Source organism: Anoplophora glabripennis, unplaced genomic scaffold, assembly GCF_000390285.2.
Source record: "Anoplophora glabripennis isolate ALB-LARVAE unplaced genomic scaffold, Agla_2.0 scaffold684, whole genome shotgun sequence".
Lineage (NCBI taxonomy): Eukaryota > Metazoa > Arthropoda > Insecta > Coleoptera > Cerambycidae > Anoplophora > Anoplophora glabripennis.
The window spans coordinates 150,427-175,509 of record NW_019416764.1 but is presented as its reverse complement, the minus strand read 5'-3'; the positions used below and the strand labels follow the sequence as shown (position 1 = coordinate 175,509).

Sequence of the window (25,083 nt, the reverse complement as noted above, 5' to 3'; positions counted from 1 at the left end):
AGTAGATATAATATTTTTTGAAACACCCTGTACTTTGATTTTTAAACACCCTGTATATAAAAGTATGAGGAGAATGTTTTTAAAAAAAGAGTAGGCTCCGTTCGAGAAAAGAATAAGAAAAGTTTGTTCCAAACTTCCAAAAAGACATCTGGTTAGTAAATATAAAATTTTTCATCCAAAGACTACGTAGGTAAGGCAGAAATGGTAAAGAAAATAAATTAAGACATCTGCTTGATAAATATACAAATTTTCATTAAAAGACTGTACTAAATAGAAAAAAGCTAAAAGTGAAAAGAAATAAAACTGCCCTTAATTCTATAGAACATCTAGTATATGGATTTTAAAAAAAGCGACTTTTCTTCAAAAGATTAACAAAATGAATAAGGGAAAATCTGGTACATCTGTGTTAGTTTTATGGAACATGCTGTACATAAATTGCAAGAAACACTTGGTTAGTCGGGTTTTTCATAAAAATATTGCAGACATCAGTACAAAATATAGAAAAGGAAAAAACATTAAGGAAAGTTTCGTTCTATTGGTCATAAATACTCAAATTCAAAAAGGCAACTGGTTAATAAGTATACAATTTTTCATTAAAAGACTTTAGTAAATAAAGACAAAGGTAAAAATGAAAAGGATAAAAATTGCCCGTTTCAGATATGGATCAATTTTATGGAACACCCAGTACATATATGGATTTTCTATCAGAGAAAATCTGGTCCATCTGTGTGTTTTATGAAACATCCCGTACATAAATTGCAAAAAACATTTGACACCGTGTGTAGAAATATCTATTTGAAAATTTAGGTAGGTAGTGAAATGAGAAAAAAATCCTAGTCCGCCTGTGTCATTTTTATGAAACACTTAGTATATAAATTTGCAAAAAGCCTCTGAGTTCTACAATTTAAGATTTTTCATAAAAATATTGCAACAATAAATTTCTGAAATATACAGAAGCCTCTAGACCGATAATTCGCCAAAATCTCATCTAGTTAGTAAGCATAAAACATCACCAAAAGATTCAATATGTAAAACGAAAAAATGTAAAAAATGTAAGGAAAAATCTGATCCAGACCTCTGTCAATTTTATAGAATACTTTGTACATAAATTTTCAGAAAAAATTTGGAAGATAAATTCGAATTCGCGTTAATTTCTCGAAACGTTCTATATAAAATGTTTGAAATAGGCCTTAATAATAATTAATTTAAATTAATCGTACAAATATGTATTGTTAAAAGAAGAGAAATCCAGTTTAATTCGCGCGATACTTGAAGTTTTGTGAACGAAGCATTAGCCCGCACCAGCTCTATTTCTCTCGCACACGTCTGTGCCATTGCCGTTTATATTGGCAAAATGACAGTTGGGCGAATTCAGTAGTTTATAAGTTCTATGGTCCCGTCTGATTTCCTAACCTAAATTACTTACGGAATACGTCAAATAATTAGTATTTTCCTTCCATCGATCTATGGTTCGTTGTGATTTTCTAACCTCAATTGGGAACGTCAAATATAGTGAAATTTATTTTGAAGTTTCAATCTGACATTCTTCGTGATTTTTAGATTTTCGTCGATTTGCGTTCAGGGCTGGTTGAATCTCTATTTAGCTTATAAAATGGCCGTATGACAGTGAGAAGTCCACGGAGAAAGTACATTTGAAAACGCGAATGTAAAGTTGCAAAAATTTCATTAAGCGACGAACGAAGGGAGATGAGGCGTGATTATGCCGCTGCGGTTCTCGCGGAGAAACCCAGTCCGTCCACCAAAATGCTAGTTTTCCAATCTGGCTTGAGAGACAGTGCGTAGTGTCGTCGTTCATAGCTGAAGTAATCAACAATTTTTATAATGTTACATTTACATTTTTCTAACACAAAGTCGTCTCGCGAAAGATCCACAATGAGATAAAACAGATAAATAAAGACATCCCAAGACTTGGAAGTGTTTTTAACCCCAACTTATTTCTATTGATTCTTAACTTTTGACGTTTGGGGAGTACCTAATACGAATGCAATATAGTAATTAACAAAGCAAATTGTACTAATACAAAAGTTGAAGGGATTAGGCTATGAATTGGTTTAAAATTATGCAGTTTCAGAGGGCAAGTACTTACGTTAATTCGGGGGACAGGTATAGTAATCGTAGGCATATCAAGCGGTAGAGCTACGAAAATGTAAATAACAACCTAACCTAATAATAAGAAATACCTATATATGTCGTGGCATAGCAATGTATTAAGGTTAAAAAAGGCCTAATAAAGTAAAATAACGGTCCGCCGCGACCCTACAGACGTATTTCGCGTTTGACGTGAAATTATTTGGACATAATTAATCTGACGTTTCTAACGACATTCGAATTTTCTCCGGGTGGGCGTGTCTTAAAGCTTCAATCTTTACGGCCTGTGAAATGGTCGTCTGTCGTAAAGCGGACCCCAAAAAGAGGCAAAATTAAATATGAAAAAGCGAAAAGAACGTTACCAAAATGCCCCCGAACGATTAAAGATGATCGAATGGACATCTCGTGCCCAGTCGCACGCCATTCCGCGGTTTGCGGAAAAATAATTCTGTGTGGCAAAGTATACGTTTTCCAGCCGGCGAGATAGTGCATTTTAACGTATTTACGGCCGCATTTCGAATCCTGCGCGTGATTTCGCGGAAAGTTCTACATAAAAGGTTTAAAAAAGGCATCCGGTCGATAAATATGGGTATTTTCCGCGCGGCTTTAAATAAATAACATAGGTAAAATAGGTAAAATAAAAACTAAATAGAGGAAATCGGCGAGGCGATCGTCAGGTTTCATCGGTAAGTAGGCGTGTCGGACTCATGCGTTTCGCACAAAAATTGGGCCACGCCCCCCGTAGGGCTCCGGGAGAACCAGATTTTAGGTAGGAAGGACCGGAAAGACCTCCACCGGAATACCCCTAAGCAAACCCCAACGCAAATCGGCTCTTTTTTGGGGCGACCGTGCGACGCAGACGGAGCTATCAGATTTTAATATATATTGATTCAGGAGGATACTTTCAGTAGATTTTCATACACACATGATTTACAATAGTCTATATTAATTAGTCAAGAAAAACAAGAAAATTTTTTATAAGTTCTATCAATCGGAAATACAATATAACAGAGAGCACAATTGAAACATGACTACTGTAAATAAATTGCACTCACTCACACTTTAGTAGTAGTTGTAACATATAAGTCACTAGTGATCCACTACAGACTTTATATCGCTAATGGACCTGGGTCCATTTACTTATTACTGGTAAGTCTTCAGTATGTTAGTGTCACCGTCGTTGGTGATCTATAAGTAACCTAAGGTGGGAAGTCATTATCAATGCATTATAGTTCATAAGTTACTTTACCTATATCAGCAGTTAAATGTACTATTGTAAAGATTAAGGTTAGTTATAAACATTAAAATGAAGATATATCCACAACAGGTAAGGGTCCAACAGTTCTTCTGATGGTATGTTCTGTAGATTAAAAGCCAACTTACAATTTGTCGGGCGCTAACAAATGATCTTAGTTTTATTATCCAGAATACCATATTAATACAAAATGAGTTTACGTTCGATTGGGAAATACAAACATAAATTCAGCGTTCGTTTCCTGAACGCCGAAAATTCGTTGGAGTGGAAAACTTTGGCGTAACAAATAATGCATTAAATTGGATTGAAGCGGAAGGTTCAGAAGACAGTTTAGGCTCAACGAGGGTCTTGTTATGATTATTATATGAGAAGGTCCGGAAACTGCGATATACAAATCGAAGGGCGAGTTTGGTGCCCAAAATCGAACGCATAATAAAGCTAGGCTTAAAAAATTTCAAAACTTAGTAAAAAGTAAATACATAGTGCTAAAATTTCAACTGCTAAATTGAAACGTAGAATGTGTTGTGACGCTTTAATTTATATATTAAATTGGTGCACCACTTCATATACTAATGGTGGTATTAGTGGTAAACTTGTTTCTAATTCTCTTGTACATTTATCTCATGCAACTACAATAGCGTGCTGAACGGGTAATTATTGAATATACGAGAATATCATACGTTCAAGTTTTAATTACAGCTTAGCTTCACGAGTCAATCACTACTAAAACAACCCTCTCTGTCCGATCTAGTTGGTGCGATTATATTATATCCTTTGTTTTAACTTGGAACATGAGAGGGAGAAATGGGATTGTATAAAATAAAGCAAAATAATAATAAGTGAGCTGTAATCAAGTAAAAAAAGTGAGATATGTGTTGCAAATTTAAATTCGACTTACAATTAGTTTAGACATCTTATTTAATAGTTCAGTCAAATTTGGGTTTGAACGTAAAAAATATATTAGTAAACATTTTATTGTACTTTATGACGGGGAAGGGTATGTGGAATGATAATTTAAAAAAACTAACTCGAAAGAAGTGCCTCTAAATTGGCAAATTGCAAATAAGTGGCAAAATTACGTGTCTTTTTCACTTTTTTCACTGCCCATGAAAAACTAGAAGACCTATCAAAAAATTAGTTATTATGTGTTGTAAGCAATTAAATTACCTACAATTTAAGATACCTGAGTCAAATTTCAACAGCTTGTTAACTGTAAAATAAAGATCAAACGCGGAAAAAAGAGTTTTCGAAAATGGCGCATTATTATTGCAAAAATGATGGATGTTGATGACCAAGATGTGTGCCAAAGTCCGATTAAATTGACCATTAAATTGCTGTTCCAGGTGTTTGTTAATTAATTTCGTTCGTTTTTCAACTAATTGTTTAGTAACTAAACGTTAATTTTAGAAGTTAGTATCGTAGATATAGGTTCTAATTGATCCAAAGAGACGTATCGAAAAAAAAGTTGAAATTAAGTTGCTATTTACAACTAATAAAGTAGGATGTGCAAAACAGCGTTATAAATAAATTGTTCCAAGGTCAGAGAAAAGCTGCTCGGGAATTCGTTCTTTTTACATTAAATAGAGCTTATTTTTGCCGTAATTTGAAAAAGTGTAATAAAATGTATATGTACTAATAATTTTTTTAAGTTTTCATGGTTATAATGACAATTAGATTTAGCAAAAAAGCGAGAGATTTATTATGTCACTTTCATTTATATCGGGAAGATACTGGATATAGCGCGTGTGTGTCCCGCGCGTGTCTTCTGATAACAAACCGATATGAAAGATAGCAGTATGTAAAATTGTTTTTCCAGCGCCTTCTTTTTAATATGATTTAGAAAGCGGGCACAGTAAACTAAAGTCAAAGACTGAAAGTAGTCTCATTTTTTCTCAAAAATTTCGTTATGCAAAGGCATACAAATTTTATATGGTTGGAAAGAAAATAAAAAAATCAATCAAAACGTGCAAAAGAATTTATAGAGTTCCATTTAAGAAAAATATCGATGACGTCACCACTCATCTACAGTGTGACGAAAAAAAAATTGTGAATCAGTATAAAGAAAATAACAACCCAGTTAATAATATGTATACTATACAGGGCGTCCAAAAATGGGTAACCGAGTTCGGAGACTTTATAACCAAACAGACTGTACAGGATGTCCACAATTATAGGCGCACTATTGCTAACTCCGTTATTATTGGAGATACGAAATCGATTAAATTAGCAAACTAGTAGTATTTATCTTATTGAATCTAATGGTACAATCGAAAAAACAATTGAGCATCACGTTTTCGAAATTTAAAAAAAAACACGTTTTTTTAATGTATATATTTACATAGTTTAAAAGAAAAAAATATTGTGGGCAAAAAGTATTAACCTCTTCAATTGAAAAAAAATGAAAAATAGGCATCTGAAGTTTTTCAAATTTATTTCGATGGAAATGCATGTCAGCAATGTCAAAAATATGTATAAAAAAACTACAATAATGTTAGATTAATAAATGTTCAAAAATGTTGCCTTCTTGTTCAATACATTTCTGAGCCCTTGTGATAACTCTGAATAGTTCTGCCATCAATGCTTCCCAAAATGCTTCTAATGCTATTTTGTAATTCTAATACATTATTGTATTGCTGTCTATACACAGCTGACCGTGCTGGCCAACGGATTGGTGCCACTGCCCCCATCCATTGTTGACCAAATATTGTATTTAATAAGTTAGTAGTTCTGAAATAATTATGGGTGGGTATTCCATCCTGCTGAAAATAGACATGCGGACGATCAATTAGTGGCATGTTGTCAAGAAATCATCAAGGACTGGCTCTAATAATTCAATATCTCTTTCTCCTATTAATGTTCCACGACAGATAATATGTCCGATAAATTGCGAACCAATTAAACCGCACCAAACATTTAAACTAAAGCGGTTCTGTGGATTACGTGGATCCTCTGTTATAGAATTTTCTTGACTGCAATAATGTTGATTGTGTTTGTTGCACATTCCAGAATTTGAAAAATTAGATTCATCGGACCACAAAATGAACTTGTAATTATTTGGATGCTGATTAAAGAAAATTAATAACCCATTGCAAAAAAACAATCACCTTTCTGCATCCCGAGCTACAAGGGTATGTACCTTATTCTTTTTAAAGTGATGATATTTGTGCTTCTTTAAAATTTTGTATACTGTAATTCTCTTGACATCGAATTCTCTGGTAATACATTTTTCTGAACACGTTTCATAATAAGCTAACACATTGATTTCTCTTTCTTCGTATATTACAAAATTTCCCTTGTTTTCTTAAATGTAGCTTCATTATTTTTAAAATATCTGTATAAGTTTAAAATATATTGTCTACTTGGTGCCTGACGATCCATAAATGCATGTCAGTAATAGCCCACAGTACAGGCCCCCCCTGGAAAGTTGATTACCACATACTTTATAACTCCTGAGGTGCATCCTTTTGACGAGTCTACCACATTTTTCCTCTGCGACTCTTCTCGATTCCTCCGCATTTCCAGTCGGAAAAGTCCAAAAACATGGCAATTTCCCGGGGTCTTGAAAAGTCAAGACCACATCTTTTATTTTTAGCTTAAGTAACTGGAAATTTTGTTGCAAATGCCGATTTAAATTTGTCCGACAGAAATTCTTCCGACATTGACGTGTCTATCGGTCGAAACATGCCAAAATAACAGGGTATTGAAAATCAATTACCACATAGGTAATTTTTAGTCAAATTAATTGTAAATAATTAATTCAGTCAAAAAGTATTGTTGTCCGACAAATTTCAAGCCGCGATTTTTCACTCCGACAGCTGGAAATCGGAATTTTCACGGGGTATGATAAATCGATTACCACATGTCGCACAAAAACAACACACGATAGAAAAATGTTTTTTATAAGCAAAAATTGTAATGTCCTACAAAAATATATCCGCAAATCGTCAGTCCGACAAAAAGTGATGAAAAAAATTTCGTAAAAAATGTGCACATGTATTTATAATTTCTAATAAGGTATTTTCATGTATTAAGCAAAATTCCATAAATTTCGTAAAAAATGTGCACATGTATTTATAATTTCTAATAAGGTATTTTCATGTATTAAGCAAAATTCCATATAAATATACAATACAGGGTGTTTCAGAAAGACCTCCCGTAAATACAGGAGGTGAGGACGACAAAAAATAAGAATTTTTTGTTATATGAACTATCTCCTCTTGTTTTCGAGAAACAGAGCGACAAAGTAAAATTTTCTAAATAACATTTTTATGAAAATTTCCAAACGGTGCAAAATATTTTTATGAAATTTGGTATTCAGAAATTTTTAAGGATGCCAAATACGATGGTCTAATTATTTTTTGTATAATTCGTAGAGGGCGCTAGTTATGCTACATTCCTATTATATATTAAGTTCTACTTTTTTTAAGGTTAGGTTTTTTACCATTCGGGCTCCAATTTCTAATGGACAATTTTATTTTCTAAAAACAATGTACTCTTGTTAGAACTTCCTAATGTGTACGGTTTTCGAGAACAAAGGCTTTTAATTGAACTCTTACAATATTACGGTGTATAAAATAAGTGACTTTTCTCAAAGCTCAAAGTTACTTTGAGAAAAGTCACTTATTTTATAGTGTAATATTGTAAGAGTTTAATTAAAAGCCTTTTTTTTCTCGAAAATCGTCCACATTAGGGAGTTCTAACAAAAGTACTTACATTATTTTTAGAAAATAAAATTGTACAATAGAAATTGGAACCCGAATGGTAAAAAACATAACCTTAAAAAAAATAGAACTTAAAATGCAATAAGAATGTAGCATAACTAGGGCCCTCTATGAGATATACAAAAAAAAATTAGACTAGCGTATTTGGCACCCTTAAAAACTCCGGACTACCAAATTTCATAAAAATATTTCGCACCGTTTGGAAATTTTCATAAAAATGTTATTTAAAAAATTTTATTTTGTCTCTGTATCTCGAAAACTAGAAGAGATAGACATATAGTTCATAAGACAAAAAATTCTCATTTTTTGTTGTACTATCACCACCTTTATTTACGGGAGGTCTTTCTGAAACACCCTGTATATATTTTTCGTTTTATTCTTGTAATTGTAAATCTCTATATGTTCAATTTAGCCAAATAAATATCGAGAAAATAATTAAACAATTTTAAAAAAGTATGTATGGTGTAAAAGAAATATGCATGAAAGTTTTTGGATTTTCTTTCAGAAAAATAGGAAAATTTTTGTAAAGAGAAATAACAAACGCGAATGAAAACTTGAAAGAGAAAAAAGGATTTTTATATCAAGTATAATATTAATTTATTTAGAAATAATGAATTGTGCACTAAGATCGTATTAATCGCCTCAAAAATAACTTCATTTGTTTATAACTTTTAAATTTTTAAGCATAAAATAAGCAATATTATAATTATTTATTTGAAACAAATAATAATTTACATAATAATAATTAATAACCATTTATAAACATGAAATTTTTGGAGTGAAAAAATTAAGTTTCATTACGATTATCGATTTATTGATTTTTTAAATAATTTGCGGACATTAAATCGTCGGACACTTATATCACTATTTTGTACAGTAAATTTAAAAGTGGAAAAAATGAAAATTAGATATGTGGTAATCGATTTTTCATACCCCGTGAAAATTCCGATTTCCAGCTGTCGGACTGAAAAAACGCGGCTTGAAATTTGTCGGACAACAATACTTTTTAGCTCAATTAATTATTTACAATTAATTTTACTAAAAATTACCTATGTGGTAACTGATTTTCATTACCCTGTTATTTTGGCATGTTTCGACCGGTAGACACGTCAATGTCGGAAGAATTTCTGTCGGACAAATTTAAATTGGCATTTGCAACAAAATTTCCAGTTACTTAAAAGCTAAAAATAAAAGATGTGGTCTTGACTTTTCAAGACCCCGGGAAATTGCCATGTTTTTGGACCTTTCCGAGTGGAAAAGCGGAGAAATCGAGAAAAGTCGCATAGGAAAATGTGGTAGACTCGTCAAAACGAAGCTCCTCGGGAGTTATAAAGTATGTGGTAATCAACTTTCCAGAGGGGGCCTGTACTGTGGACTATAATATTGTAGTGATCGTACATAATTGTTTGTGCAAATAAGGTATGCCTCCAGCATTTCACATATTTTTAAATGACTAAACGGAATGCTATGCTATAAGCTAATAATACCGAAATATTACTAATGAACCAGAAATAGGTTACACGGACTAGTGGATACAACAAGTATCCAACAAATTATTAATTTGACATTTGTTGTCACTGACAGTTGTTGTTACAATTTGATTTCATTGTTGCCACAACACTCAGTTTTTTTTACTGTTTACATTTTTGACGTTACTGCCACTGTCACGAACTACCATATAACATTGTCCATGAGTAAATGGCCTCACACGGTCTAATTAGTGAGATTTAGTTAAAATACCTATACGCATTTCGGACTATATCAATATGTCAAAATATATTACAACTAAATCTAAATCCTTACCTAATTGGAAAAAAGGCAGAAATGCCTGAAAGAGGTCTAACAATTACAAGATGTCTTATTTTCTTAGTAAAAAAAAAACATCTTTTTGTTTTTTAATATTATCTCGCTTATTGTTAGAGATGGGCCTAACACACCCTATATGACTATGCTCAACAAGGAACGTTCTATCCAAAAATGTAAAAATATACATGGTGTTCCATTTAAATTAACAAAGTTAACATCTGCGGCCATTTTGTTTCAACTTCATTTGTTTTTCTACCATAATTTTCGAAAACTTCATAAAAAATCGTGTAACTTTTGTATTTCACATTTTTTTATAACTCTTAAAACAAAAATGTTAAAGGGGGGTCAAGATATAGTGAATCATCATGTACTAATACTTTTTTGTTCACGATAATTTTTTATTTTAAAATATGTAAATATATATATATACAGGGCGTTCCATTAAAAAAACATGTTTTTTTTTAAATTACGAAAACGCGATTAGCAATTATTTTTTCGATTGCACCATTAGAATCGATAGGAAAAATGCTACTAGTTTGCTAATTTAATCGATTTCGTATTTCCAATAATAACGGAGTTAGCAATAGTGCGCCGATAAGTATTGTCACCCTGTATATTTAACAATATCATTAGTTAAAAATTATGTAACTTGTTTATAAAGTTCTTTGTAGGATCTCAATTCTGTCAATCTACAGAAAATGTTTTTAATTCTCTGCTTATCTTCATCTTCTACCTTCATCACTTTATCCGCCTAATACCCTCATTTTTATCTCCTTAATATTTAATTTTCTGACCCCAAACCTTGAGAAATCCATTTTCCTCTGAATTTTTCAATATTCAAACAACAGGTTCAAAAATATATTTTTCGTAACAGTTGCTGTAGTTACAGCTATCGCAGAAGCAAATATTTTAAAGACAAGTAAATTTTCAAATGGAATAAACTGTACACGAAAATTAGATTACCCACAAGTCACCCCGGAAGCCACAATCTGTTCCGCTCACCCCAAAATTCCGCGGCACCTGCGACTTTGACCGAAGAATTATCTGCGGGGTGAACCCACCCCTATAATGTACGACAAAAGTGTTTACACTCTCTCCAAGAGGCAACAGGTGCACTGATTGTTGCGGCGAGCCATAAATCAGTTCCGCTCGATCTGCGATCGATAGGACAGCGGTGATTTATTAATTTAATCCGTTAAAAATAAACGACGTAAAAAGGGGAGGGCTTGCTGACTCTATACGCAACAATGTAGTACACCGGGGACAATGGTAGAGTGGAGACGTTTGACAAGGTTCAGGACACTTGCCCCTGTCAGTTAGAGAAGAAATACTACAGGAACGGCACTTTTTGGCCTCTTAAATTGACTTTTCACAGTATCGAATCCAATGCATTATAAAAAAATAATATCTGAGCTTTTTCATTGGATGAACTGGGTAGAATACGTTTTAAAATTATTATCAAATAAAGACAGAAACTAATAAATAATAATATTACAAAAATTTTTATCTATCCTAACAGACAATATTATGTTGACTTTGGCTTTATAACAATATAGTTATTTTTGTATCTAGAACGCGAGATGGTACTCTTGCGTTCAAGAAGTTATTTTGTTGAACTTAGCGAGGCAAATATAAATTCGAGAACGCAAAAGCATTTCGCGTTGGAGATGCACACAATATTTTTTCGAAAACTGCTATAAAATAGGGCAATTGTGTTATATACAACAATTTAATTTATATTAAAATTAAACTTATAAAGGTCACTGCTTTAAACGTTGTGACTGCCGCCACTCTATCAGCCGACGCGACGCAGGGGCCGATATTGCCACCATTAAACGACATGGGGGGTGACGTTCTGGTACGGTAGCGTAGACATATACAAGGTGTTTCATTTCCGGTGTGCCAAACGAAGGCAGATGGTAGAGAAAGTAATTTTGACCAAAAAATTCATATCGATATGTGTCCGAAAATGGTCCCTTGTGGCGCTACGCCGCTTTAAAGGGCCGCTTTTAAATTGATAAAATTTTTTACAGAGGTACCATTTATTACGAGGAATTACTTGACACATTGTTTTCAGCTTTTTTTTATTTGTCAAATTCGTAATTCTTTTTTCGAAAATCGAAATCGTTGGCCATTTCTACATAAAAAAGATATTCATTACGATATCTGCAACGATTTTTCAGAAAAACCGGTTTTAACTTCTTATTGGTGGAATTTTATAAATATGCCCAAAAATTCTTCAAAACTGTGCGAAAGATGGGCGCTGTTGGCCCAATATTTTTTGCAAAATGCTATTTATTTATCCCGCTAAAGACAAAAATGCGTAACTTTAACCTTCTGTCTCTCCGAAAGTTATTAACAAAAAAAGGTTTAGAAAGTCGATATTTAAAGCTTAAAACCTAACTTAGTTTTGTATTTAAATGGAACTTTGGTTTATTGCCAGGGGCCAGTCTAATTCGACCCCAAAGGGCGTAAGAACATTTTTTATTTTAAATGTGTGTTGGTTATACAATCAAACTTTTTATAATATTTTTATGTAGAAACGGTCAACGATTTCAATTTTCAAAAAAAGAATTACAAATTTGACAAATAAAAAAAGAACAGATTTTGTACCTTGGCCCCCAGTAGGGACGCCCCTGAAAACAATGTGTCAAGTTGGTTTAGATCTTTATCTAAATTCCTCGTAATAAATGGTACCTCTGTATATAATTTTATCAATTTATTTCAATGCATTTTCGAGATATTGTAATAAAATTGTGTCTTAATGGCACCCTTTAAAGGGGCGTAGCGCCACAGGGGGATTCAATTGTGAGACGGTAACTTCAAATTATCATATCTCGGTGAAAAAACAGATATTTGGACTATTCAAAATTCACTTGGGAAGGGGAAGGATTGTACTTTCAGGTACTATTCTTAGTTTTGTAAAAAAATTACATAACGATATTATATAACCTTAAATATGTGTAAAAATCACGTTTTTTGCACTTTTATGTTAGGTTAGCTGAGGTTAGGTTAGGTTGGGTATCCCTCCCATAACGCTGATGATGAAGGAGAGGAAAACGCTACACAACAGGGCTGATGGCAACACGGATATAGCCAGAAAAGAGATTAGGGACCTCACTATCGATAAATGGCAAGAGAATGGGAAAATAATTTAGATAACTCTCAATGGACGAAAAGGCTCATACCGGACCTGAGAGTATGGGTAAAATGCCGGCACAGGAGCACGAACTATTTCTTTACACAGCTCATCACAAACCACGGATGCTTTTTTACCTACCTGTATTAGATAAAAAAGAAAAATGATTAAGTCTGTTTCTACTGTGAGGCAGTATATACGGCGGAGCGCACCCTAGTTAATTGGCCAAGACGGGCAAATGAAAGGCGAGAGCTGGAAGTTATGGTGGGAGGAAGAATCACTATAGAAAATTTAATGTTGTGTCTGATGTCGTCGAGACGAAATTGGGAACTTGTAAATAAGTTCGTAAAGGGTATAATGGGAACCAAGGAGCGTGAAGAGAAGAATATGAATAGATGAGCCTTTCTGCGACACTGACGTATGCCAGAAATGGTGGTTCCGGGGCCGCAGGATGAGAGATAGGTAAGGAGGGGTTTTAGCCGGTAGGAGTCCGGCAGTCTCCATTCGCGATCGACACTAAGCGATGGAGCTACATGAAGTATTTCGCCTCCAGGAAAAAAAAGGTTAGGTTAGGTTAGGTTAGATTAGGTTAGGTTAGGTTAGGTTCGGTTTCAGCGAGCCAAATCTTTCGCGAAATTACTATTCGTACTGAATCAGCACGAATCATGTCGACCAGTGTAATTAGAGCTGTCACAATTGGTTCGCTAGCCATTGGTGCCGTCAGTCAGCCACGCGAGCTACCTAGCTGTCGGTTTAGTCGCCGATTTCCCTGTAATCGAACCATTTCTTTTACGATTCTAGTTGGCTTTTGATACATAATTGTGTGTAATTTTATCGAGCATAGTTAATGCAGCAAACAGCAAACAATTCATACTATACAGACTACAAAAACAAATTTACCAGTAAGTAGCTATAAAAGTATTAACATAAAAAAACTATTCAAGTGGAAGATAAAACAGAAATAGAAAATAATTTTATGAAAGTAAAGGAAAATAATGAGTTCTAAAAATACGTATTTAAGCTGCTCCCTTTGTTTAAATGTTTCACTTTTTATTTATTTTTATAAAATTAATGACAAAAAGTAAAGAGTAATAAATTATGTACTCAGGTCAGGATCACAGCTTTATCGGTAGTAAATTTTTCCAACAAAGAGGCACTCAATACGTGTTATTTCAAGTGCATGTGGTAATTTTTAACAATAATGTAATTCAGTATATATGTACATACTTGTGAATGTATAAAAACGTTTAAAATAAATGTTAATAAACATAAAGTAATAAGTATTAAACACTGCACAACACAAGTATAAAAAAACTGGCGAAAACCAGAAGACCCAATTTATGTCTGATTTCATGAAACATTTCATTCCTACTGGAATAAATACAACCCCGAGTGGAAATTACCATGTCGGACCAGCTTGGAAGTAGATTATTTAATTATGCAAATATTACATAAGTAGATGTCGAACGGTCGTTCCCTTCAAATTAAGATATCTTATCACCGTCGCGAATAAATTTCGCTAAACAATAGTAGAAACATACCTGATGATGCGATCTATAACGGATCCCATCCAGATTGTGGAACCGATGGCAACGATGGGTTTCACAATGATACAATGACTTCAATCTAATAATAATTGTTTACTTTATTTTATGTTGATGATCCGCATGCCTTTGGTGCGCGGACAATTATGATAATAAAACCCCAAAGACAATGCTACGGACCAATGGCACAGCCTTACTGCAAAAAATTAAATGTGTGATGAATTAGACCACCATACCCATACGTTTTTAGAGTCGCTGAATCCGTATGACGAAGGTTATTTGAAGGTCAACTCTTATTTTTTTTATCTGACCCCGAAAACGAGCGAGAAATTGTACGTTTGGAGGCGTAAATTTTTTCATTTTCAAGGTCATTTGACGGTTAAATCCCCCTCTCGAACATCTCAAGTTAGTATCTTGTCAGGATAGCGAGATATCAAGTAAATGACGTCTATAAAATTTGCGCGGTTCATCGCGGACCCCTACCTGGATTTGACCTTGAGGATCATTTTGATAAAAGTCACTAGAGTCGTCTCTATATGATGGTTTTCGTATCTATGAGATCTGGTTTGTACGATTCTGAGGGCATAAAATGGCAACGATATACATATTCAAGAATTTGGTCCTACGAACTGGTTTAACATTGAAAATATTTCAATTTCTCAGAATATGCTGGATATGGTGCCACTGCCCTGAAAGGGGGTATATGGCAGGATACCGACTCGGGGAATTATATTTTATTCTAAAAAAAACGGGACTCATCAAAATTTCAAAGTTTTAATGAATATTCAACACAAAATCAAATGACACACTATGTTTGGGACACCTTATACAGGGTGTTTTTAATGAAGTAGCAAAAATGGTACCAGTGAATGTAGAGCCAAAAACAAGAGGATTGAAGTATCCCTGAGGCGATAAAGGAGGGGATTGAAATTCACATTTTAATTTTTTCCTTTAACATGGGGAACTCTGGAGACACGAAACTTGGTATGAGCATCCTACTAATAAAGAGACAACTTTTCAATATTTTTTCGATCATTGGCGTATTTTATAAAGGAGTGAAACAGTCAACTCCATTACAATATTTTATTAGAAATTTTTTATATGAAGCAAATTATTTATTTAAAAATATTTATTGGGAAGACTGATTTATTGTGCAACTATTTTACCTCTTGTAATTTTTCGATAAAACCGATAGTTTTCTAAACAAAAAACAAGAAATGTAAAATTAAATTTAAAGAATATTCTCGAAATAATTTCCATTTTGCTGCAAGTATAACATAATACGTCTGTTGAAATTATAATGCACTCACACAAACAGTTCTTAGTTATTGCGAAGGTCATCTGCTGCCTGAAATATTCTTAAGCGTAGTTCTTCTAAGGAGGCAAAAGGAGTGGCATAAACAATACTTTTTATGTGTCCCCACAAAAAGAAATCCATAGGCGTTAGGTCAGGTGAAGATGCAGGCCAACAAACAGGGGCATCACGACCACGACAAATCCAGCGATTCGGGTAATTTAAATTTAACTATTCTCTAACGGCAAGTGTACTATGTGCAGGCGCCCCATCGTGCATATACCACATCACCTGACGTGTAGCGAGGGGTACATCCTCAAGTAATGTTGGAAGATTTTAAAAATACTCGGCCGCTCCAATCCTGTGTGGAAGAATATAAGTACCTACTAGAGTATTTCCTACAATTCCCATCCAAACGTTTAAACTGAAATTATGTTGACATCTTGAAACAAATATTTTATGAGTATTTTCTTACTGCAGCGTTACTATTTTTTCTGGATTCGAAAAATATTTGGAGCATGTCGACATATTCGTCATTGGTATAAATATTATTTGCCATAATTATTCTGATAATAAATTAATCAATTGGTACTAATTATTGGTTGACAGAAAGTGACAATTTATTAATATGATAAATAACAATTTATTTGTTATGACATCCACCTACTTTATTTTTACAAATTTTCGCAATTACCCCTTTAGTGAATGATGATATAGTTGCACAATAAATCAGTCTTCCCAATAAATATTTTTAAATTAATAATTTGCCTCATATAAAAAATTTCTAATAAAATATTGCAATGGGGTTGACTGTTTCACTGCTTTATAAAACACGCCAATGATCGAGCAAATATTGAAAAGTTGTCTCTTCATTAGTAGGATGCTCATACCAAATTTCGTGTCTCTAGCATTCCTCATGTTATAGAAAAAAATTAAAATGTGAATTTCAATCCCTTCTTTAAGAGGGTATATCGCCTCAGGGTTGCAACTTTCATATAAGATATTTTTACTTCAATCGTCTTATTTTTGGCTCTACATTCACTGGTACCATTTTTGCTACTTCATTTAAAAACACCCTGTATAAGTAATAAGTTGTTTCGATACCCAGAACTGATGTAATCTGGAAATATATTTATCTATAACTAATTTAATCGCATTAAGAAAATAGTACACAAACTACACTACGGTATAGTCTGAGCCTGTAATCAATAAATCTACATAACAATCCTTCTCATTCAGTAATGCAATCAACAGCGAACATTAACCCCTAATAACTAATCCCTAAACATTATCATATGATATTTTAGGAAAGCTTAAAACGTCAACGTATCCTGTGACATTATATCCCGCATCTAGGGGCCGTCCATTAGCGTCACCCCGGCAATTTTTCACATTTGATTTATGAGAGAACTCATATTTATCACATTTCTTGTGTTGTTTTATTCTATAACTATGTATGAAGTCGCTACATTGTGGAGCTGTGTGACTTTTTCAGTGGTGGTTAAGGCAGTCAACTGTGATTATCGCCATCCGTTTGGCCGCGGCCTGGATGTTTGTTGTGATAAATATAAACAGGAAATATATATAAAGATGAAAAAACTAGTGTAATATAGCGGGTTATTGGTTACCATACCATTTATTTTGAGTGTGGGTGAGATTTAACCTACAAAGTATATCTCATATCTCAAATTTCATTGTTACTGTTACTCAGTTCTTACATCCCTGGGAGAAGAGAAGATCTATTAACCTGAAAATAAACTTTTTAACTAATAATATTGTGAGAAACAACTACTTTGTACGCTATATGCCCCGTTGAAATGTCTCGAACACTTACCGGCTTCTATTCATTTATTAGAAAGTTAGTGGACTTTCTATTTCATTTTGTACGTTGTTCATTAACTCTACATCGATGCTGCTAGATCTTTTGTTCTTTACACTATATATTTCAATAATTTTTAATCTTTTGAATGTCCATGGAATAGACACATGATATTATTGTAGTACCATTTAATACTTCAGTTATCCTTTGCTGGGTATAGGCTAACTTTTCACCAGTCTCAGTAAAGTAACAGTTAAATTCACTGGAAATTTCTTTATATTTTGAAATTCAAAACCACAGCAGACCGCTACTGGAATAGGCCAGCAGTTTTAAATTTCCGAATTGCCGACAGAGTACACCACCAGCAGAATTGTACGAAGAGTCAAATGCAACGGCCCGGATTCCTACGTGTATCCCAGCAACATATAAACAACGATTTGGCAATGTTGTCACGTGTACTTTCGGATTTATTTTGTACATTTTTTATCAATGTCTGTTTTTTGCGTTACTATATTAAAAGTAGGTATTGATAAAAATGTTTTAAAGAATGAACGAATACCAATGTAATGAACTTAGACGATCGGATATTCTGCAGCGGTTATTTAATCATAATTTAGTTAATTTGCTACTATATTCATTTTTTGACATTGAAATACTGCAGAAAATATATTTCCAAATAAATAAAATTCGTAATGATATAATTTATTTGATATTTAATATATGTCGGCATCACCCTTGTAACCGTTTATGAATTCGTAACCACTCGAAGAACTGTCGCCGTCGATGAAATGTTGAGGACTTGTTTTTGTTTATGTTAATATTAGAGTACCAAATTGTTATGTCTTCAGGGTTAAGTTTAGCCTGTGCGTGAAAGACCATCATTATCTAACTTTTGTAAACACTTCCTTATATGGTCATGTTTGGTAAAAAGTAAACTGATAGGTTAAAGGAATGCACTGGGTACCGCCCCCGTGAACGGAACAAAACTGAATGCCCGGGAAGCAACTGGATCATTCAATTGATGAAACAACCATAGCCGTGTGGCTTTTACTATTATTGTTATTATTATTATTGTTTTGAGTAGTGAACAAGTTGCTAGGGCTGACAGTGGCGGACCGTTAGTTCCTATTTTACAACTTGTATACCAGCTCCCGTATTTGTAATAAATAGTGTCACGTCACATGTGTATTATTTCGATGGAGACAACATAGTAAACTAATTCCCATGTCCACCGAGTGTCTCCGACATATATAAGGTGGGTTATTAGTACGTCGCGGAATGTAGGTACAGGATTTTTGTTTGTATTTTAACATGCATTTATAGGTTGTACCACTTTTTCTTTATTTTTTGTGACATCAAAATTTGCTGGCATAAAATATATGTTTAAAGTACAAAAATCCCTAAAAAAATTAAAATTCATTCTTATTGAAATAACAAACAACGATTTTTATAAGTAACCTCCACAACAACATAAGGAGAATACCCAAAAACCAAATAACATTAAAATAGCCTACAATTCTTACAAATTTTCAACGTGCAAGTAATTGTAATGATACAGTTCAAAATATGCTTTAATTTACTATTTATTGCTTTAAAAACAAATTCAGAATTATCAAACATTTCGTCCTGTATTTTTTCTTTCAATACTTGTAAATTTTGAGGTCTTTAGTAATATATTTTGTTGAAGTATCCCCATAAAAATATGTCTAAAGGACTGAGATCGGGGCACCTAAGGTTTCTAATAATATTTTAACAGAGTTCGTCCTCCAAAAAATTAATTTGCCGATATTCCTGAAGAACTTTTGCATATTATTGTTATTTGAATAATACAGTTTAATTTTGTCTTGTGGGGTATAACGCGTGGCCTTTTTAGCCTCCGTCATCGAGCTATGACGTCACAAGATATGAGAAAAAAACCGGTTTTTCTCGTAACACGGAAATGGCTGGAAATATAAACAAATCTCTCCTTGGTTCTGATTAGAGCACTCGGTGGGTGAGGCAATATGTGAAAGAAAAAAAAACAGTATTTACTTGTATTCAACCATTCCATGGTTCTGATTGGTGATCTAGTAAAAAACGTCCGAAGCCCGTATGTCTAAAAAAAAATTAGGACCAACGGTGTGTGACATCATAGGATAAAAAAGTGTTTATAACGGTGCGTTGAATCTAAAAAATAATTGAATATTTCCTACACCCTTGGTGCTGATTATCCGTTACGTGTGGAATGCAGAAGGTCCGAAGTCCGTATGTCGAAAATAAATTTTGGAAACAAGAGGTGTGTGACGTCATATAGTCAAAAGGCCGTATAACTCGGAAACGGTGCGTTGAATCGAAAAAATAATTAAAGAAATCTTCCCCATACCCCCAGGTTTGATTGTCCCTTCTGCGATGAATGCAAAAGGTCCGAAGTCCTTATATGGAAAATAAATTTCGGAAACAAGAGGTGTGTGAGGTTATACAGTAAAAAAGGTCTTATAACTCGGAAACGGTGCGTTGAATCGAAAAAATAATGAAGAATATCTCCCCACACTCCTGGTTCTGATTGTCCGTTCTGCGTTGAATGGAAATGGTCCGAAATCCGTATGTCGAAAAACAAAAAAGTTAGTCAAAGATGGCAACAGCAGTAGCGAACGCATTATCTTATCTCTGTAAGGGATCATTGATTGATTTGTTGTATTTTTTAAAATAAATTTCGTATTCAACTACTCCTTGAGGTTCCAGCAATTTTACATTGTGTTAATTTTTTTGACACAAATATGAGCACTCTTGTGTCACAATCTGTATAATGCAATATTTATAAACATAGGTGTTAATATCGTACCAAATTGGAAGTCGACGCACAAATCTAAAAACATTAATTTCAAGTTTTTGAATTCTCCCATTCCAAGGTGATATAAAATAAATACTTAATTAATTAGGTAAATTCATAGTTTTAATTCTAACTTGATTTATTTTATTTAACATTTATCACAAATGTGATTTCCAAACAAAAGATAAGTTCCATATCTCTTTAATTACATAATTGTAGGCATTAAATTTATTTGGCAGTTATTATTTAGCAACAAAGCCACCGCTAGAACTGCCGCCTATTACCAAGTAGAAGAGTTGCCACGCCAAATTTTATAGCTGGATACCGGGTGACAAAAGCCTGCATCCTTTTCGGGTTGCCAATTTCCAGCATTTGCGTAGTCTGTGTCGATAAGCTATATTGTCTGTGTTAAAACGTTCGACAATATTTTTGAGACTTCGAGCTGCTCTGGAAAAAATTACTTTGTTTGAGACCGTCATTTTAGGGAAGAATTTTTTTAAACCATTCCTACATTTATTGATTTTACTGTCTTTCTTTTCATGTTTTTACTATTTATTTTGATTTTCGTGGTAGATTCGTTAATTTCATCATGTAGGATATTCATGAAAAAGTCAGTTCAATTACATACGTACATGCAAAAAAAGTCCAAATCCAAGAGACCCACATATTATTTCCGAAGGAATTCGACACGCTGAATACGACCCTGTAGTTAAAATTCATGACTTCCTGAGGAAATTTGGAGAAAAGTGAAATTTTTTAGTGAAAACTGACCCAGATTTGGGTAAAAAATGATTTTTTCCTATATAGTTACGCACTCCAGTCGAATTAGAGTTTGAACATGAAAAAATTATTAGTAATCATTTTATTGCACTTTATGACGGGGAAGGGTATGAAGAATGTTATCAAAAAAGTAGCTCGAAAGAAGTGACACTAAGTTGGCAAATTGCAAATAAGTGGCAAATTTACGTGTTTTTTCATATTTCACCAACTTGTTAACTGTAAAATAAAGGTTGAACGCGGAAAAATTAGTTTTCGAAAATTGCTCATTATTATTCCAAAAAGCGATACATGTTGATGAAATTTATGGAAGAGACGGTCCTCCCGCGTGCAGGCCGTTTATTAACGTTAACTTTTACTACTGCAAGCATGTTTTCTACATGAACTATCAATGTAAAATTTTTTGGAAATAAAAGTTTAACCCTTTCTTTAATTGTCTCTAAAATACCAGTCCGATACGTCCAATAGTTACCAAATAATTATTAACATTATAAAAAATGTTTTCTAGGGGACAAGGAAGTGAGTAGGTGATATCTCTTTTTATTTCCTCAAAAAATTCACTATTTGAAAACTAGCCGAAATATGGCTCAAAACTATTTTTTTACTTTTTGTCCAAATATATCATATTCGTGGTATTTTGAGGCGCTGAACACGATGCCATTTGAGTGAAAACTGGCCCAAATATGGATCAAAACTGATTTTTTTTCTAAATTTTGTCTAAGTATATCATTTTTGTAGTATGTTGAGACGCTTAAGATATCATTAGTGAAATTTTCCTTGTACCTCGATATTTCTCAAAAAATCCAAAATTAGTTCTTTTTACATACCTGAAAATTAAAAAATATACATTTCTAATAATATATATTTTTTGTGTATCTCTTCAAAGTTAGCCCAATCATCATAGCGATACAGTTCTCAATTTATATTTTACATTTTTCTTATAAATAAAATATTCGAGGGTAAGTTATTAACATTACGAGTAATTTGTAACAACATGGTTTTGAGTATAAGAAAGACTTCTTAGGGGCAGATTTCAGGGGGCTGTAACTCCGAAAGAGGGGGCCAGTTGGCAAAAAGAAAAAATACGGATCCCCTAAATTTGTCTTAAGAATCAAGAATTTGTCTTATGACCAAATTTTGTTGCATGAATTTCGGACACCCTGCATGGCGACCTAAAATATCTGATTTTTTAACAAACGGTATTATAAACTCACCTAAACTCACATTTTGACTTCATTCCTGAGAAAATATAATTTTATATTCAGTTGATGAAGATGAAGAACATACTGAAATTATTTAAATGTTGTGACGAATTTTATAGGTAATTATTGTTTGTTTTTTTTGTGAAATATTGGGTGTGGGCAGCATTGAAACGAACGCACTATATTCAGCAAAGCACTTCCAATACATAAGACGGAGTAGCTCCATTTCCCGTTTCCGGCGTACCTTGACGAGAACCCAGTTGACTCCTTCTAAATGCGCCTAAACTATTCGCAACTTGTTAGTCGCTGTTTACTGCTATTAATTGATGTAATCTTATTAATCACTCGACAAACACCGGTCGTGCTGGTGTGGAACATTCCACTAACATCCACAACCTGATGGTCGATGATCGATATTTACATAGCCATCCTGGAGCGCCAAAGTATGTAAATACGTTTCCGTGCTCCAGTGCCACTATTCGAGTGTACTTACAGACTGGGTCAGTTTAGGTGGTTTTAGTGATATGGTACATTGCAAAAACTCCAAAAAAGTGTCATAGAAAACTTTATAGAGTGCATTCATTTTCGTGATCCACAGTAAAAAATAAGGTATGATTAATAGGAATACAGGGTGTTAATGAACCTATATCAAATATTTTAGTCACATGTCCGTTATGTCAAAATGAGGTAATACATGGATTTGTGTTCAGTGAAATGTAATTTTAAAATCTGACTTACCTCAACATTACAAGGTGCCACCTGTTGAGAACTGCTAATTTTCATAGATGTTCGATGTACCAACCATTTGCTTGCACACAGCTTCAGCGCGACGTATCCAATTCGCAATACACAACACTTTTCATATATCCTCATAAAAAAGAAGTCTAAAGGGGTGAGGTCAGGGGACCGGGGGAGGGGGGGAGGGGTGGTGGTCATATAATTAGGCTGCCGCGGCCTATCCAGCGATCGGGAAAAGTAATGTTTAGAAAGTCGCGCACTCTCCGAAAGAAGTAAGCGGAGGCTCCGTCATGCAGTAACCACATGTTTGCTGAATATTTAACGACACGTCTTGCAATAACTCCAGCAGGCGATTTTGCAAAAAATCTAGATATGAAGCACCGTCTAAGCATCTAGACAATTCAAAAGGTATTATTAGGGAAGTTAGGAAAAATAGCGGAAATTTTTAGGTGCAGCAGTTATCGAGATGCGGTTTTCTGCATTATGTTCAGGAAGGTCTCAGGAAAATAGTCTATAACGTCTGGTTAAGCCATTTTTTGAAAAATGCCTTTTGGGCCGGAAAATGCATTTTCCAATTGCACCATTATTTACACCATTATAGGAACGACTGGAAACTCGGATAAATCGCTCGGAAATCGTTACCCGGGGGTTTTCGGGGCTGCCGAACTCGATTCTGGCAATAGATTTACCCGGAAATGGCAGCGTCCATGAAAATCACTCCAAAATCGACACTCGGGGGTTTTCGGGGATGCCGAATTCAATTCTGGCATTAGACTTCCCCGGGGGCGCTCGGGGGTGGCTCTGTGGGAAATGGTAAAGGAGAAAGTGAAAAATCACAAATTATGAAAATAATACTTTATTCAAATAACAAATAGGAGTTTTTATTAATGTTGAATTATTCATTATAAACTTAAATTTTTAACTTAAATACTAAACTACTTGTTCAAACTCTTCTTCTTCCATTTCTTCATCTTCTTCCCCTTCTTCATCTTCTTCCTCGTCACTATTCTCGGTCCCGTTGGAAGCTTCTTCCAAGAACATCCATTGTAAGCTCAAGCCAATATTCGATTCCGTTGAAAAACAAATCCTCGAACACGTGATCTATCAAAGATGACTTACAAGAGTGCCGGACACAACTCAAACACCAAAAAAATGGTCCAAAATCCAAAAAACTTGATCACTTTAGCACTGTATTCACGTATAACGAAAAACCCACGTGGTCCAAGAGTGCCAGACGCCACTCAAACACCAAAAAAGGTCCAAAATCCAAAAAACTTGATTATTTTAGCACTATATTTAGGTATAACAAAAAACCAACGTGGTATAAGAGTGCCGGACAGAACTCAAACACCAAAAAAAGGTCCAAAATCCAAGAAACTTGATTACTGTAGCAGTGTATTTACATACAATGAAAAAGCAACGTGGTCCTAAACGACAGATGTAATACTGATGCCACACAGACGCCAACTGCGCGCGGGAACTGGACCCATATTTTTTCTCTTCAGTCGATACAGAATATTTCTGTTCGTGCCGGTCCCCGTGGTAACGATACTCTACTCTCTTTATAGCTTTGGCGCCTTTTTCAAATCCAGTTTCAAGGCACAAAAGACTTCCAAAGCAATTGTTTTTCTAACCCTTCAGTGCATACTGTAGCATATTTGACTCAAACCAAAAATACAGGAATATAAAATAATAGATTTAAAAATGCGAGCTTAATTTAATTTGTATCATATTCGGTACGCTCCGCTTTATAAATCTAGAGCTCTGATTGGTTCAAATAAATCAGGCGGCCAATGGAAATATTTCTATTGTCAGTCGAGAAGTGTATGTCATGGTGCATTGTGAAGTGCATACTTGTTGTAGTTTCAGC

The 25,083-nt window shown here is 34.0% G+C and overlaps 1 protein-coding gene across 1 annotated transcript in view; it reads right to left on the bottom strand.

The window, feature by feature from the left end:
• LOC108913546 overlaps window positions 1-24,254 on the bottom strand; it is a 74,176-nt gene extending 49,922 nt beyond the window's left edge. The window contains exon 1 of the mRNA XM_018719109.1: window positions 24,145-24,254. Coding sequence (XP_018574625.1) covers window positions 24,145-24,254 — 110 coding nt within the window. The remainder of the gene's footprint in view (window positions 1-24,144) is intronic.
• Window positions 24,255-25,083: the final 829 nt, after the last annotated feature.